This window comes from Pecten maximus, chromosome 12 (genome assembly GCF_902652985.1).
Source record: "Pecten maximus chromosome 12, xPecMax1.1, whole genome shotgun sequence".
NCBI lineage: Eukaryota > Metazoa > Mollusca > Bivalvia > Pectinida > Pectinidae > Pecten > Pecten maximus.
The window spans coordinates 7,139,976-7,158,295 of record NC_047026.1 but is presented as its reverse complement, the minus strand read 5'-3'; the positions used below and the strand labels follow the sequence as shown (position 1 = coordinate 7,158,295).

At 37.0% G+C, this 18,320-nt stretch overlaps 1 protein-coding gene across 1 annotated transcript; it reads left to right on the top strand.

Annotated features, from left to right (window-relative positions):
• Positions 1 to 4,527: 4,527 nt before the first annotated feature.
• On the top strand, positions 4,528 to 7,330 carry LOC117339684 (dynein light chain 1, cytoplasmic-like). Its single transcript, XM_033901400.1, has one exon. The coding sequence runs from the start codon at positions 5,076 to 5,078 to the stop codon at positions 5,385 to 5,387; it is 312 nt and encodes a 103-aa protein (XP_033757291.1). The 5' UTR covers positions 4,528 to 5,075; the 3' UTR covers positions 5,388 to 7,330.
• The last annotated feature ends 10,990 nt before the right edge of the window (positions 7,331 to 18,320 follow it).

Sequence of the window (18,320 nt, the reverse complement as noted above, 5' to 3'; positions counted from 1 at the left end):
ATTGGAAATTAAGTTAGGTGCAAGAATCATTCTGAGGTTGGGTTTCCTTGTAGTAGCTGGTGGCTACCTCACTAAACAACATACAGGAGGCACAATGTAAATCATCCAGTGCAATAACAGTATAGCAAACACAACCATTACTGTAAGGGGAGTCCATGATGATCACAGCATATTGTCTGAGGCTCTACTAACTGAGTTCTCGCAGCTCCTAAAGCACTAAAAGTTCTTAACAAGAGGTCCAAAGGGCCTGTACCAAACCATGATTAAGGCTTAATGTTAAAGGACCCTAGCTGTCTCAGGCACAAATATTATATTTATTGTATTACCTAACCACCTGTTCCAATTCAACATATATCTTTTATGTCATACATCTGCTGCCTTAATGGAGACAAATGCTCTTAGATCTGTTGATACAACGTTAACTAATAAGAAATTTTCTTTACCATTTTCATGTTACAATTCAATCTTGAGAGTTAAACTGAAAAAAAAACCCAACAAACAAACAAACAAAAAATAACAAAAAAACAAAACAAAAAACCAAGCATACTGGGTATTACTAAAGCAATAAATGTCCTCTACCGCTAAAAATAGTAAGTTACCTTGACCTTGCCCCAAAAACCCTGAAACTCAAACTTGTCTTAGATATTATGGCCTTTATGATTGAGTGAAGTTTCTAGGAATGAAGTCGCTAGAGCACTGACAAACTTTTGTACAGGAACTGTACATACAAGACAGACAGAGAGGAAAACTATAGTCCCCCCCCCCCCCCCCCTTCCCCTGGTTTCATCAGTAGTGTACCAAATAAAGATCAGATCAGTGCTGTACTGTTCAGAAGCATTGAATCCACTCCTTTTTAGTACACAAAATCTGCTCTAAATCTGCAATACACATGGAGCAAAGTTTCACAGGAACATTCCACAAACAAATTTGAGACTCCTGTTTTCATAGCATCTGTATAAAATGTTACACTGACGACATTTACTACTCTATTCCTTTGATAATGTTGATTCTATTTCTCTAAAGTGTTGGTTGAAACTGTTTTTATTTCCACAGATTTGGTAAACAAATTCCAGAGCCAAAGGCTATATAAATGCCTTCTATTATGAAGTGAATTAAGCTTCCAAGTCAATATGCCAAAATATGACGACCTTGAATCTATATAAGTTTGACCTTGAACCCACTTGACATGAAGGGGAAACAATTCTGCCTGCAAGTATATGAAATAAAATCGAGTCACAAACACAATCCTGTTCTACCCTAGAAATATTATAGACTATTCCTGATCATTGGAAAAAAAAGAGTCCATTTTGTGTTGTAGGGGAGACAGGTAGGCTCCATCAGACAATCAATCATGAAAGATATAGGTAATATGATATATAAACAAAAACGTAACAACCATCAAAGGTTTTACGAGTATTCAGAAACCTGTAAGCAATTCTGTACAGTACATATGCCTTTAAGATGAAGTAGGTGTTTCGGTTAATGTTCCGACTCCACTTAACGATTACCATAACTTGAAATGAATGTAGATGTACTTAGTTTCTGGCATGCTGTATGCATGCAGACAATTCATAGCAAATGAAATAAGATATTATCTTTTTTTCTAAACATCCTCACATATTCACAAACAAATGCAGCATTTGGGTGGAGAAATTTGAAGGAAATATGTATTTTACTGATGGTTAATAAAACGAGAAATAAAATACGTCTGTTCATCTTTATGTGATTATATTATTATACCAAAGAGTTCTTTCCTATTTACAGAAACATTTGGGGCCTGCGGTGGCCGAGTGGTTAAGGTGTCCCGACACTTAAGCCTTCACCACTTTGTCGTGAGTTCGAAACCCATGTGGGGCAGTTGCCAGGTACTGACCGTAGGTCGGTGGTTTTTCTCAGGGTACTCCAGCTTTCCTTCATCCCTAAAACCAGACATATCCTTAAATGATCTGGCTGTTAATAGGACGTTAAACAAAATAAACCACAAACATTTTGTGGGTGATTGTAAAATAAACACCTTTCATCATATCCCATCCCCCCAAACTAAACACAATAGCTTGATTATGTTTCCAGACATTTTTGTTTTCAACAGCTGAGAGAGTGATTCCCCTTAAAATGTCTGGCAAGCTCCTAATACTTTCTCATATTTTTCAATATTTCAACTTTTTAAGATTCATTCAATTTTGAAACTTTTGTGACTATTTTCCGGAATAATGCATCTTTTCATTTACATTAAGTCTTTTATCTTTATCAAATGCTGATACAAATCTTCTTGACTGATCTGATGTTTCTAAAACTTCTGCTTAGTAATTCTTTTAGGTATTTGTAGAACTGAGTTGGACTCTTACAATTTTTAATGATAACTATAACACCCATTCTTTATAATGGACAGTATATTTATATGGGATTTTGATCAACTTTTCATATATTTTTTTTTTTTAAGCAAGCCTTTGAAGTTTTTTATTTTTGTGGGCCTTTTGAAAGCAAAATTTAAAACTTTGAGACAAGTTTCATTAAATTCATTAAATTTCATAAGATAAGAATCAAATTTTAAGAACTTTTTTTTTATCACAAAACTGAGAAAACCTACATTTTGACATTCATTAGGAGTTATAATGTCCTCACAACAGCTAGGTCATGTGAGGCTGGGCAAAATGTTTTTTGAGTTTAATGTTCTCGTAACAGCCATGGTCACAAGAGGATGAGCAAAATATCAGAACTACCTGTATACAATACATAAATTAGATAATGTTTATATACAATGTATATAATTAGATTATATGTTTAAGTTTTAATTATCAAGTTATAAAGGACTAAATACTGTAAGTCTACAACAGCTTACACATTTAAACAGGAAACATAATGAACTATTTCAAAATTGACCATACATTAACCTATGTTACAGAAAACCATGTGGTAACCACGGTGATTATGTCATCTGCACGATCATCAATGTTCCTCTAAGTGGCATTAATTGGTCATAGCAAAGATACAAAGCGAGTAGTCAAAACGCGGAGAACTCCCACACATAGCGACCGTGTTCTCGCTGGCTACATGTTCGTTACATGTGTCGGTATGCGAGACATTTCTAGGTAAATTCTCCAGGGTTCGGTGGTAAGTGCCATATACATTGTAGAATGTAATAAAAGTTCCATAGGTAACAGACCCTATGTATCATCTGTCTATCTGACGGGCATGCCCTGGAGGAAATTAGAAATTTGAAATTGTTAATTAATGTGGAATACACAAAATTTAATTAAACTGAAATTAAAATTTTTGGAGGAATATAAATTGAGTTTCGTTAACAGGTGTTGTGATGTGTTGGGAATATCTCATTTGTAAATCTAAACGAGAACAGGAAACTTTCTATTTGATATTTGAAACTTTTGACAAGTATCTGATAAGAAAATGATCACCAGTCAGATATTCACAGAGTTTTGTGTCAGAGATCTAGAGATACATGGACAATGTACAGAAGTTTGGATGTAGGGAAAGTTTTAAAGATCTGGACGAGGTACAGAGAGATCTAGAGATACAGCGACAATGTACAGAAGTTTGTATGTAGGGAAAGTTTTAAAGATCTGGACGAGGTGCAGAGAGATCTAGAGATACATGCACAATGTACAGAAGTTTGTATGTAGGGAAAGTTTTAAAGATCTGGACGAGATGCAGAGAGATCTAGAGATCTAGAGATACATGGACAATGTACAGAAGTTTGGATGTAGGGAAAGTTTTAAAGATCGGGACGAGGTACAGAGAGATCTAGAGATACATGGACAATGTACAGAAGTTTGTATGTAGGGAAAGTTTTAAAGATCTGGACGAGGTGCAGAGAGATCTAGAGATACATGCACAATGTACAGACGTTAGTATGTAGGGAAAGTTTTAAAGATCTGGACGAGGTGCAGAGAGATCTAGAGATACAGGGACAATGTACAGAAGTTAGTATGTAGAGAAAGTTTTAAAGATCTGGACGAGGTGCAGAGAGATCTAGAGATCTAGAGATACATGGACAATGTACAGAAGTTTGGATGTAGGGAAAGTTTTAAAGATCTGGACGAGGTGCAGACAGATCTAGATATACATGGACTTTGTACAGAAGTTAGTATGTAGGGAAAGTTTAAAAGATCTGGACGAGGTTTGGTACATTGTATCAAGAGAAAGTTTAGAAATCTAGAGATCTGGATAAGGTACAGAAATTGCTAAATTGTATGTAGTGAAAGTTTAAGAGATCTAGAGAGATCTGGATGAGGTACAGAAATTGTTATATTGTATGTAGTGAAGGTTTAGAGATGCAGAGTGATCTGGATGAAGTAGATTTGTTGGTGTGTTAATAAAGTTTTAGAAATCTAGAGATATCTGGATGAGGTACAGATTTATTAATATTTAGAGAAAAGTTCTGGAGATCTAGGATCCAGAAGGCAGTTGGTATGAGGAAAACGTGTTTGTGAGGGTCCTAAGATCTAGAAGGCAGTTGGTATGAGGAAAACGTGTTTGTGAGAGTAACTTAGTAAGTACTTGGTACACAACCGTAGCAAAGTACACAAATACACTGTGTAGTTTTTTATAACTCGTCAACAGTGATCAGACAAGCCTGGTGTCGGATGTAGACACTGTGAGAGGTATACCAAGCCTAAGACTTCCTGGTTACAACTTTTCATAGTTACCTGCCATACACTTTACCGCAGACAATAGCGCCTGGGCAGTACTACACAGTTTCTAATGCAGCATCGTGTACGGAGGCTGAGACAAGGCTGGTAGTACTCTAGAGAGTTTAGTGTGGAGAGTGCTACATAGGTATATACAGCTGTCAATCAAACCACAGGAAGTTTTATTACAAAACAGTGAGCACTGGAATTAAATACGACTTTTTCTGCGGGATGATAAATGAGATTTTTTAAAGTGATATTCCTAAAACATTTATTGTAAATGGAACTTTATGAAGAAATTCACCGTCAAACAATCAGTAGCTTGGCGACTTCTAGCAAACTGATAGCAGCCAGTTATCACTGTGATTAAGGAAAGTTTTACTTTTTAAGTTTGTATTTCAAAAGTGTGAAAACATCTCTAGCAAAGAAATGGCGGTAGTGAAAGGGGCTGTTCCTGCAGAGACCCTAGGGGTCACAGACAAAAAGCTGGTCGTCAAAAACTGTGACATGTCTGACGATATGCAGAAGTATGCTACAGACTGTGCTTCAGAAGCTGTGGACAAGTACACGATAGAAAAAGATGTCGCTGCGTACATCAAACAAGCCTTCGACAAAAAGTATAATCCAACATGGCACTGTGTAGTGGGACGTAACTTTGGAAGTTACGTCACACACGAAACTAAACATTTTGTGTATTTTTATCTAGGTCCGATGGCCTTCCTTCTGTTTAAATCAGGATGATAAAACAGAGAAAAAAGTTTCTTTTTTTTTTTCAAATAGGATGACTACAATATTAATGTTGTTATTGTGTTTAATTTCTCTGGCTAATGCTTCTTTAAGGCTATTCCTGCACGATTTTTGCTGTCGCACACAAATACCTGGTATAAACTGAAAAACAACTTGTGTTCCTTTCATTCATACCAGCTGGAAATTTCCAAAACATACGGATGAATTTGAAGCAAAAGTTCAGTGAGATACAATGTGTTTTTCTTGAAGGATTCTTCAAATTAACTGGATATTGATTTTTTGCCTTCATGCTTACTGTGATCGAAATATGACTTCAAAGCTCACTTTAACTCTGTGTTTGTTTTATAGCTTCAATACTGTGATGGCGGCGTGATTTCAAGCTTGAAGTTGTGATATCACTTTCATCAACGCTTACTTCAATGCTGCGATTGTGATTTGATTTCAACGCTTCAACACTGAGACTGTGATGTGACTTCAACATGAACTTCAACTATGCAATATGAGTCTGTTTATGCTTACAATGTTGTTATTATGTTCATGCTTGTAGCGCTACTGCTTTATAAAATCATTAGTTGTACTCTATAATGTATGATAGTTCGTACATGAAACATATCACAAGGTCTCTAATGGTTAACCAAGATCTCTCAGTAGATGTAACAATGTTTGTAGTACTTAGATGAATTTTCTTTGCCTGATCAAGGTTTTTAATAGTTGGATGGATTTTCTGTCTGATCAAGGTTTGTACTAGAAGATGGATTTTCTCTGACTGATCAAGGTTTGCTATTATGTTAAGTTATGTCTGAGGCTTACCATATTTACCCTTGATTAGCCCCGGGGGCCAGCACCTAAGTATAGACTAAAGAGGATGGGCTTATTGGTGGTCAGTGGTAAACCATTACCTTGCATTGTACACAGGCTTATTGTCAGGCATGGGTTTGAAACCAGACATGTTTTTTTTTACCAGACACAGGCTTATTGTAAGACAGACTTAAGCTTATTACCAGACATGGGCTTATTGTCAGGCATAGGTTTAAAACCAGACTTTTTTTTTTATACCAGACACAGGCTTATTGTCAGACATGGGGTTATTATCAGAAACTGGCTTAATACAAGACATGGGCTTATTGTCAGACATACTTAAGCTTATTGCCAGACAATGGCTTATTATCAGACAACAACCTATTGTCAGACACAAACTTATTGCCAGACATGGGCTTATTGTCAAGCAGGGTTTATTGTGAGACAATGGCTTATTGCCATGCACCGACCTATTGTCAGATACAAACTTATTGCCAGATAAGAGTTTATCGTCAAGCACAGTTTATTGTCATATACAGGCTTACTGCAAGGTACATGCTTATTGTCGAGTATAGGCGTATTCTCTGGCATGGGCTTATTGTAAGATAATTACGGTATGTACTTTTGTCTAGGTTGATGTATATTTAATTTAGCTCCATTAAGAAGGGGCGTACCTAACTCAGTAAAACATGTTACACTGATGAGCTGAATAACTCAAAGGAATGAATTATATGACAAATCTCCCATGGAAACCGATGTTCAATGATAAATATAGCACGTAATTAATATTTCATGGGTGTATTCATTCACCTCAATGTACATAATTTAAGCGGGTATGCTACCTTACATCATTTTTATCTAACATACATTATTGATAAATGCCCCTCCTTTCAAAATGACTTCCATATTTCAAAAGCATATCAGCAAGCAAATCTTATAAACAGGATAGACACATACATTTACATACATAATTATTTATTAGTTTTGATAAATCAGGGGAGACAACTCCAAAAGAATGCAATTGTGAATATAGAATATTAGGCATATTTTTTTCTGTAATGCATTTATATTTATTTATTTATTTATGTTACGCTTAAAAATGTTGATATTAAACAGAAAATATATGTAATTTTTGTAAATGAATAATTTGTTTTGTTTTTTAACTGTTACACTCGAATGCTATGTTCACTACAAGAGAACCAGGATTTTACACAGCCTACTTGGTGATTAACGTACTAACCACCTACTATGTACCCTACATCTTAAAAATGCCAGGCCCAGTATGTGTCCCAGTGACAGCTAAATTACTACGCATATAATATCTATCGCAGAAATATAGGGACAGTTGCCAAGTCATTAACAGATCTCTGATTGTATACATCACCTGAATGAGCCAACCTCATTTTGCTTGGCTACAATGATTTACAACTGTGTACTGTAGAGATGTTCCATGATTTCACAAACTTATGATATTGGTGTTCTCCAAATTGAACACATCTGGTGCATTCAAGTTTTAGTGCATTTCATATACTAAAGATTTAGTGAATTTAGTGTAGCAAAGTTTTATTGCATTATCATTTGTTTTGATTGTTTGGTTTATCGCCCAATGAAAAGCCAGAGTCATTTTGAGATGGGGTCTCATTGTAGTAGTTGGTGACTACCTCATTGAACAACATACCAGAGGCCTGTCCCATACCCTCCTGAGCAATTAGGGTGAAGTGTCTTGCCCTAGGACACAACCACAACAGCAGAGTGAATCATTTCTCAGCTTCCTGAGAAAGACAAACCGACATGGGTAAGATCGAGCATTGAACCATGCACCTCAGATCTTCACCTGAGGTTATGAGGTTGGTGCTCTAACTGACTGAGCTATCACAAACCCCCTGTGCATTATCAAGTTTTAATAGATAAGTTCTACGGTGAATGAACACATGTATTGTAAAATTTGCCATAGAAAACATCTTAAGGGCACATATAGTGTTACCCATTTTTCTAGTTTTTATTGTGTTGGGAAGGGGACATTTTGCCATATTTTGGAAATGAAATTCGTGAGTTGGAAAGGTTTTCAGGTGTAAATGGTAACTTTTAGAATTTGGTTTAAAATGAAATAATTCCAATTTGGGAAACTGTACATTTTGTAAGATCAGGGGGTCGTCTATAATGAATATTGCCAGGACCAGTTCAGTTTTTATATCATGCCCTTCAGAATTCTTACTGATGTCAACTATGATTAACAGTGACAAATGTATTTCAGTCGGTTGCTGTGTATAAGGTACATCAAGGTCTGTAGTGTCATGGGGGAGGGGGATGGGGCCAGGAGGTTAGGGGTGGGGATGGTGGGACCTCTTTATGTACCTATATTTTACCTACACTGTACCTTATGTCAGATCAGCAGTTTTCGGTGAACCACAGTTTCAGGTTCAGACTTCTCTTACCCTGGACAGGGATATCCGCAGTTTTACCGGGGTGAGATTTTCTCATCTCACATTAGGGAAAAGACAAGCTACACGTGCTCTTTTCACATTCTCAACAATTGTATTTCGTCACGTTAACAAAACCATGACGTCACGGCAACAGTGCAATGATGTCACGTCGACAATTCAATCACGTCACGTCAACATTTCCTTGCATTGATGTAACGTCAATATAAGATACATAAGAGGGTAAACAGGGTAAGAGAAAAATAATCATTCACCCCCATGGAAGTGAGACAGGGGAATCTCAACCCTTGGGGTAAGATAATTAAGCTGCCAAACACTCGACAAGCCTCGTGTTTAGCAACTTAAGAATCTTCCCCTCGGGTTGAGATTCCCCTGTCTCACCCCCAAGGGGGTGAAAGATTCTATTAGTTCCTTCTAACACCAGCACACAGATTTATCTATGTCCAGCATCTGTATCTTCCACCCAACTGTTCATGAGGAGAAGGCTTTTAAAGAAAGTTAACTTCATCCAATTGTTCAGGAAGAGACGACTTTTAAGGAAAGTTTGCTCCACCCAATTTTTCAGAAGGCTTTTACAGAAATTCTTGAAATACAACATAATTTTAAGTTTATAGAATTCTTACTTTGTTGAATTTGTTTGTAGAGTTGATTTTTATTTTGGTTTTTCATGATCTGACTGAGGCATGCTCCAGTGAGCTTCATGGACCTTGGACTCTTGTTTTTAAACTATACCTGTCAGACTTTGTTTCAAGTATGAAAATTGTATAAAAAAAATTCCAGAAGGAAACACACTTTATATTATCCACTTGTGAAGAAAACTAGAATAAAACATATTTAAATGTCTCGCTTGTCCCACTTTGTCAGTATAGCAAGTTTTGAGCAAACTCCAAAATTCACTAAAATTTCAGTATTTTTTCCAGAACCAACCAAATGTATACGTTATTGATCTTGATGTGTAAGTTGAAGCATTGAAAAATAATCGTCATATTTTGCAACTGCTGTCATGGTTGTGTCCCTGCACCAGGCACTTTGCCTGCTGTATGATGTTCAGTGAGGTAGACACCAACTACTACAAAGGAGACCCCACCTCAAAATGACCCTGGCCATTCATGGGGCGATAAACTTGGCCTCCTGTATGATGTTCATTGAAGTAGACACCAACTACTACAAGGAGACCCCACCTCAAAATGACCCTGGCCATTCATGGGGTGATAAACTGGGCCTCCTGTATGTTGATCAGTGAGGTAGCCACCAACTACTACAAAGGAGACCCCACCTCAAAATGACCCTGGCCATTCATGGGGCGATAAACTTGGCCTCTTGTATGATGTTCAGTGAAGTAGACACCAACTACTACAAGGAGACCCCACCTCAAAATGACCCTTGCCATTCATGGGGTGATAAACTGTGCCACCTGTATGTTGTTCAATGAGGTAGTCACCAACTACTACAAGGAGAACCCACCTCAAAATGACCCTGGCCATTTACGGGGTGATTAACCTAGCTAACAAACTAATGTTCAATTCATCTGTTACAGTAGTAATAGCACAATATTTTACCAGTAAAAATAAACAACAGCTGCCACAGATATATCAGTAGTATACCCTTGGACTCACATGACTTATCATTCATAAAACAAATTACATCAGATACGAAATCAACTAATCTATCTTTATCAGTATCAGATTTATGGCATGATAAAGTTTTTACTAAAATAGCTAGGCGGTGCTGAACCTCAGCAGCCAGAATGCCATTCATGAAATCAATTTTCACAGCTATTTTATCTCCAACTGTTGATGCTGGTGTATTATATCTGTTGTTAGAACTATAGTCTGTCATTAAGTGATAGATATCCATGTATATTGTGATATATACCAGATACACAAGTGGGGTAACATTGATAGCCACATTCTAACAACCTGGTAATATATACCAGACATTGTCATGCCGAGCTGTCTCCATCGTTGGTAGCTTTGTATATAACCACAACAGTCAGCTTACGACTGTCCGATATAAAATATTCTGTCCAGCATCCAAATTCAATCTGGACACTCTTAAAAACAAAACACTGTTAAGTGGAAAAACTGTGAAAATGTCATATGAGAAATCCGTTTGAAAAAATAATTTGTTTGGACATAAAATTATTAGAAAAATGTCTCTAACTATGAAAACAAAACGACCATACTTTAAGTAATGATTCTGACCGACAAATGTGTATTCAGCATCGTATATGATCTTTTGGTCAGATCTCACTACAAAGGAAGGGTCTTCAGCCCTCTGGACGAATCTCTCCATATATTTTCTGTGCTAAGTTTTTATTCAACATGCACTGTTTCAAATTCAAAACATTCAACATTCTCGAGTCAATTCCACTATTTCACGGATAATATTTTCCAGAAGACTGATCCTATTGACATTATGGAAAAATCGGTAAAATGATGGTCGGGTCGAATAGGAGAGAAAAAAATTGCTGCTTCCAGTAACCGATGGTATGACATAAATGTTGTGTCTTTAAAGAAAATGTCCAATTGATGTGACAGGTGACGTGGTGATGAAGTTATTAGGATATGGATGTAAGATTTGATTGGTCAATCATCAAGGTCAGTATGCCATATGATATATATAAATATTGCTTTTATTTGTACATGGTTCGACAGGTTCGTACAGATTTTTTATAACAAAATTCAAGCATTTTTCAAGGACTTTTTTTTCTCAACTTTCCAGGTGCATTATTTTGTTCGACCTCGTAGGGACTAAGGGTATTTTTTATCTGTAACATGATAAGAACAATAAAAGAACATTACAATTCTTACTCTGTTGTGTAAGTAAAGTGCTCAATAATAACGATCTAGATAAAATTTTGTTACTTTAATGAACAAATTAAATCCACAAACTACATTTAGAAATCAATGTAAAAATAAAATTTCCTTTATTTTTTCTTAATTTTGCAACTACAATTGTACAAGAAAAAAAACTGAGCACTCTCTGTAAAACTCAATGACAAAATTTGAAAATTCAAGGACTTTTCAAGGAAATTAAAGAAAAAAATGAAAATTCCAGGACTTTTGAAGTACCGATCTAAAATTCGAGGACTTTTCCAGGTCGGTATGAACTATTTGTTGTAGAAAATCAAAATGATTTACAAATTGTTAATTGCCACTGAATGTCGCCATCATAACAATATGATTTTATCAACCCCCATCCATTTTCTGGAAAATTTTATTGAAAGCAACACCTTGGTATCTTCCATATTTTTGAAATAATCATAGAAGTATACCATTTTGAATGTTATTACTGGGTTGCGCTCAAAAGTGGTGGCCTTAAGAAAACCAATTTCAAGTCAATGTATACCATATGTTTCTATGAGAAATCAGGACCGATTTAAAACCAGAGGGATCTTGGCGCCCACCATTGAATGATCTTCATAGGTTCCATGTCAGATTGATCTTTTCTCTACTTTTCCCTTCATTTTACTAATCTGTGCAAATTGAGACATCCCTCCAGTACTTTTCAAACAAGGGAATCCTAGCTATATAAGAAATTTGAGATTTAACGATAATGGCTGTTTGTTTACTAGGTTGTTTTCAGAACAGACTGGTCCAAAAATGCAATACAAGGGACCAAGGGGAACCTACTTATGAAATTTGAGAAAGATCCATTCAGTACTTTGAGAAATAGAAATAACAAACTTCAATTGTCAAAATCCAAGATGGCGGTCTGTCGGCCATATTGTTTTCCAATTGATCTCAAAATGCAATAAGCATAACGAGGCACCAAGGGAAACCTCCATATGAAATTTCAGAAAGATCCCTTCAGTACTTTCTCAGAAATAGCGATAACAAACTTCAATTGTCAAAATCCAAGATGGCTGCCTGTCGGCCATGTTGTTTTCAGATTGGTCTCAAAACGCAATATGCATAACTAGGCACCAAGGGAAACTTACATATGAAATTTCAGAAAGATCCATTTAGTACTTTCTCAGAAATAGTAGTGATAACAAACTTCAATTGTCAAAATCCAAGATGGCTGCCTGTCGGCCATGTTATTTTTAGATTGGTCTCAAAATGCAATATGCATAACTAGGCACCAAGGGAAACTTACATATGAAATTTGAGAAAGATCCCTTAAATACTTTCTCAGAAATTGTGATAACAAACTTCAATTGTCAAAATCCAAGATGGCTGCCTGTCGGCCATGTTGTTTTCAGATTGGTCTCAAAACGCAATATGCATAACTAGGCACCAAGGGAAACTTACATATGAAATTTCAGAAAGATCCATTCAGTACTTTCTCAGAAATAGTGATAACAAACTTCTATTGTCAAAATCCAAGATGGCTGCCTGTCGGCCATGTTGTTTTCTGATTGGTCTCAAAACGCAATATGCATAACTAGGCACCAAGGGAAACCTACATATGAAATTTCAGAAAGATCCATCCAGTACTTTCTCAGAAATAGTGATAACAAACTTCAATTGTCAAAATCCAAGATGGCTGCCTGTCAGCCATGTTGTTTTCTGATTGGTCTCAAAACGCAATATGCATAACTAGGCACCAAGGGAAACTTACATATGAAATTTGAGAAAGATCCCTTAAATACTTTCTCAGAAATAGTGATAACAAACTTCAATTGTCAAAATCCAAGATGGCTGCCTGTCGGCCATGTTGTTTTCCGATCGGTCTCAAAACGCAATATGCATAACTAGGCACCAAGGGAAACTTACATATGAAATTTCAGAAAGATCCATTCAGTACATTCTCAGAAATAGCGATAACAAACTTCAATTGTCAAAATCCAAGATGGCTGCCTGTCGGCCATGTTTTTTTCGGATTGGTCTCAAAACGCAATATGCATAACTAGGCACCAAGGGGAACTTACATATGAAATTTGAGAAAGATCCATTCAGTACTTTCTCAGGAATAGCGATAACAAACTTCAATTGTCAAAATCCAAGATGGCTGCCTGTCGGCCATGTTTTTTTCGGATTGGTCTCAAAACGCAATATGCATAACTAGGCACCAAGGGGAACTTACATATGAAATTTGAGAAAGATCCCTTCAGCACTTTCTCAGAAATAGCGATAACAAACTTCAATTGTCAAAATCCAAGATGGCTGCCTGTCGGCCATTTTGTTTTCCGATTGGTCTCAAAACGCAATATGCATAACTAGGCACCAAGGGGAACCTACATATGAAATTTGAGAAAGATCCCTTCAGTACTTTCTGAGAAATAGCGATAACAAGAATTGTTTACGGACGGAGGGACGGACGGACGGACGGACGGAGGGACGGACGGACGGACGGACGGACGGACGACGGACCACGGACGCAGGGCGATTTGAATAGCCCACCATCTGATGATGGTGGGCTAAAAATAAATAAATAAAAAAATGTTTATTTTTTCTGGAAATAGTTAGTGACTATATGTTTCTATGAGAAATCAGGGCTGATTAAAAAAAAAAATCTCTTTTTTTCTGGAAATAGTGACTATCGCTTATTTACAATATCTTTTCACAGCAGTTATCACACTACAATATTATGCACACTGACATAGCAATGTAGTAATAACCATTTAATAGATTTCAATAACTACAAGTGAATTCATCCTGTTCTTTTACGAAATTCCAAGACAAAATGAGGGAGAGATATTTATCTTAATCACAGGTCTGGGAATAACCATGCTATATAATTTATAATCTGAACTTAGATCATAACTTAAATGTTTGCTCTTACGCTGTAAAACATCATCCGATTCTAAATTATTGATAATTTCTATTAGCTCGTTATAATAATTAACTATTTTCAAATGAACCTGTTAAATGCTATTTTGAAGCTATGGGACCAACATGATCCCAATTTTGAAAATTTCTTTTAAAAATAAATTGTAAATTATTGTTGGATTGATTCATAAATCTTAAATTATAATGTTTCCCAGTGTATGAAAGTATGTATGAATATTCCTTAGACAATTGTTCTACAGAAAATCCCATGGCACAAGTCATTTTTCCATAGACACATTTTGTAAACACATATTGTTGAAAGTAGCATAACTGATGTAACGCAAATGTTTGCGTCGTCCAGTTCATACTCGCTCAAATATTTTAAGCCAATAATGCACTGTCTTCAGTAACAACATCTTGATTGTAAGCTCTGATTTCATATCATAATTTGTCAGAATATATATATATAAATCAGGCCAACACTTAGAAATTTTACATAGACCGACTAGGTTTTCTATCGCATCGGGCCATTGGACCACCTTTACTAACAATAAAACCAAATAATGTCTTTATTACAGGTACAACACAACATTGGACCCTGTACAATCTTCAGAAATTAACAGGAATTAAAAAATAAGTTTTCCACATTTTGAAAATGGCAGAAGCTCTCGACCCAGATTCAGTAACAATTAAGAAAGCCAAGGTGCGATGTTCAGATATGGTAGATCGTGAAATGCAAGAATTTGCTGTGGACTGTGCAATAGAGGCAATTGGTATGTACTCAGTGGAAAAAGACATTGCAGCTTTTGTGAAACTGGAATTTGACAAGAAGTACAATCCAGCATGGCATTGCATTGTGGGTAGAAATTACGGCAGTTATGTGACACACGAGGTTAATACGTTCATCTTCTTTTATCTCGGAAAGATAGCCGTTCTGTTGTTCAAATCGGGCTGATTTACAGCACAATGACTGTATCTATTTTATTTCGCCTCAGGATTCTGTTTTCAAAAAATGAGCAGTGACGTGTATATCCTTGTCGGGCTGGATGGTGTATGGATTTATTCCAACAAGGATTTGGAAACAATGGCAAGGCCAACCTTAAAATATAGTGTGTTTGGCATTGACCGACCCACGTCTATGAAGGATGGGTCGGTAGGTAGGGAAAATATTTTATTGTTTTTTCTTCAAAATAGAAATATTTGTACTTTATAAAATTCACACAAGAAAACATAATATAACGAAAAAAAACAACATTTTATTTAACATCAAGCTTGAAGCGCTTGATCAATATAAAGTTTACATGCTCTTAAAGCGCTTTAGTGACTTTAACTTTATTTTTGGCCCGACTATGAATAATTCAAATGGCCTTTGATGTCTGATGTGGCAAAATAGTTTCGTTTTTCAATAAAAGTTCTAAACAATATCAATGCCTTGGTTATTAGTGTATTTAATACTCAGTAGCCCTATTTCAAAGATTTTTCCAAGATGACAGTACATAGCAGAACAAGACCTCCGCAATCAGGAGCATGATACCCTGTCATTGGAAAAAGCTACCACAGGAAAATGAAGTGTCTTTGTTGGGCGCATAAAAAACCCTAAAATATGTTGAATATAATTGCTTCTTGCTGTAGTGAACAAAATCTTGGAAGAATTGAGTAGGATATAGAAAACTTCTTGTATTTTCTACACAAAATTCCAAGAAACGAACTTGCTAGAGCTATATTGTGCCATAGAATAAAGGCTAGACAGGGCTAACAAGGAAAGTTAATGGACGGACGGACGGACAGTACAGGGGATACCATAATATGACCTGTCGTTGATGTGAGTATAAAAAGAAATTTTATAAATTTTGAGCAGATATATGTTCACATAATACATATACCTTTAAATGCTAAATAAAAATATGAATATTTGATCTTTTACTATGATTCAATTCCTGTCTTTGGCATTTGATAAAAATACTGTATTTGTCTTAATTTTTTCCCAGGGCACTAAAGAGGGGGGTGCTTATCAAGATAACTAAATCTATGTTATGAACAAAATGTCGAAAATATTGACAAGAAAAACTTTGATGCATTGTGATCAGATATTCAAGATTAATTAGGATTTTAACTTTGATCAATAGAGTCTCTATATATAAAATGTAAGTAACACAACATATTTTGAATGTGTTAATGATTAGGAAGGCATTTATGGTTTACAATATATATGTATATAATTTCAATTTCTCTGCCAGAACAGGGAGGGACATTAATACCCTAAATCCCTTAACAGTATTTTCCAGTGTCAAGCCCAGCAGGCCTACCAAATCAAAGACTTTGCCTCAAAATATACATAGGGGCAGACAGCTTATTGCAGGAAAATGAAATATCATCCGTCAATCTTCTAACTTAAATGTAATTGGGCTTATAACCAGAAATACGGTTATATTGTTAAAATATGCCAAACAGCTCAATATTTAGGTCTCTACAAACTTGAGTATGTTATCTAAATATAGTCAAAGCTGCAGAAGACTTAGGATGGAAGTGGCCAGGATAACTCAGGTGATTAGTACAATGGCCTAGCTACATAACATCAGGTGAAGTTTGGGTGGTCTGAGGCTCCGTACCCATGATGGTTTGAAGCTCCGTACCCATGGTGGTCTGAGGCTCCCTACCCATGGTGGTTTGAGGCTCCCTACCCATGGTGGTTTGAGGCTCCGTACCCATGATGGTTTGAGGCTCCGTACCCATGGTGGTTTGAGGCTCCGTACCCATGGTGGTCTGAGGCTCCGTACCCATGGTGGTCTGAGGCTCCCTACCCAAGGTGGTTTGAGGCTCCGTACCCATGGTGGTTTGAGGCTCCATACCCATGGTGGTCTGAGGCTCCGTACCCAAGGTGGTTTGAGGCTCCGTACCCATGGTGGTTTGAGGCCTCTACACATGGTGGTCTGAGGCTCCGTACCCATGGTGGTCTGAGGCTCCCTACCCATGGTGGTTTGAGGCCTCTACACATGGTGGGTTGAGGCTCCGTACCCATGGTGGGTTGAGGCTCCGTACATATGATGGTCTGAGGCTCCGTACCCAAGGTGGTTTGAGGCTCCGTACCCAAGGTGGTCTGAGGCTCCATACCCATGGTGGGTTGAGGCTCCGTACCCATGGTGGTCTGAGGCTCCGTACCCATGGTGGGTTGAGGCTCCGTACCCATGGTGGTTTGAGGCTCCGTACCCAAGGTGGTTTGAGGCTCCGTACCAATGGTGGTTTGAGGCTCCCTACCCATGGTGGTTTGAGGCTCCGTACCCATGGTGGTTTGCGGCTCCGTACCCAAGGTGGTTTGAGGCTCCGTACATATGATGGTCTGAGGCTCCGTACCCATGGTGGTTTGAGGCTCCCTACCTATGGTGGTTTGAGGCTCCGTACCCATGGTGGTTTGAGGCTTCGTACCCATGGTGGTTTGAGGCTCCGTACACAAGGTGGACCATCATCACTGAAACGGTCATTAGGGCCACAACATGGTGAGGAAAATGAGTAAGAACAGGAAATTGAAAATTATCAATTGAAGTTGCCAACAACTACTACAAGGAAACCCCACCTCAAAATGACTGTTCATGGGGTGATAAACCCAACACACTAAGAAACAGACTAAGCATGGTGTAGACAAAACTTTCCAATTCTATATCTAGGATTACATTTTTCTTTAGGTACTATGTTTTACAGTCAACTTCACTCACTTTGATATTGATTTATTTGTATAAATTGATATTGATTAATGTAAACATCAGCAACATTTTTTTTTAAAGTAGAAATACTACACAGGATCCAACAGATAAAATTCAATTGCTTGCTGTGGGGTAAAATAAATCTAAAGACATCCAACTGATTCCAAAGTGGTATTAATCATGTGTGCCAAGGGCATCAGGTAACCAATGATTCCAACAAAGTTTCTTATAGATATGGTAGGTTTGAAACAGTGAGAATATCTCCACACATGT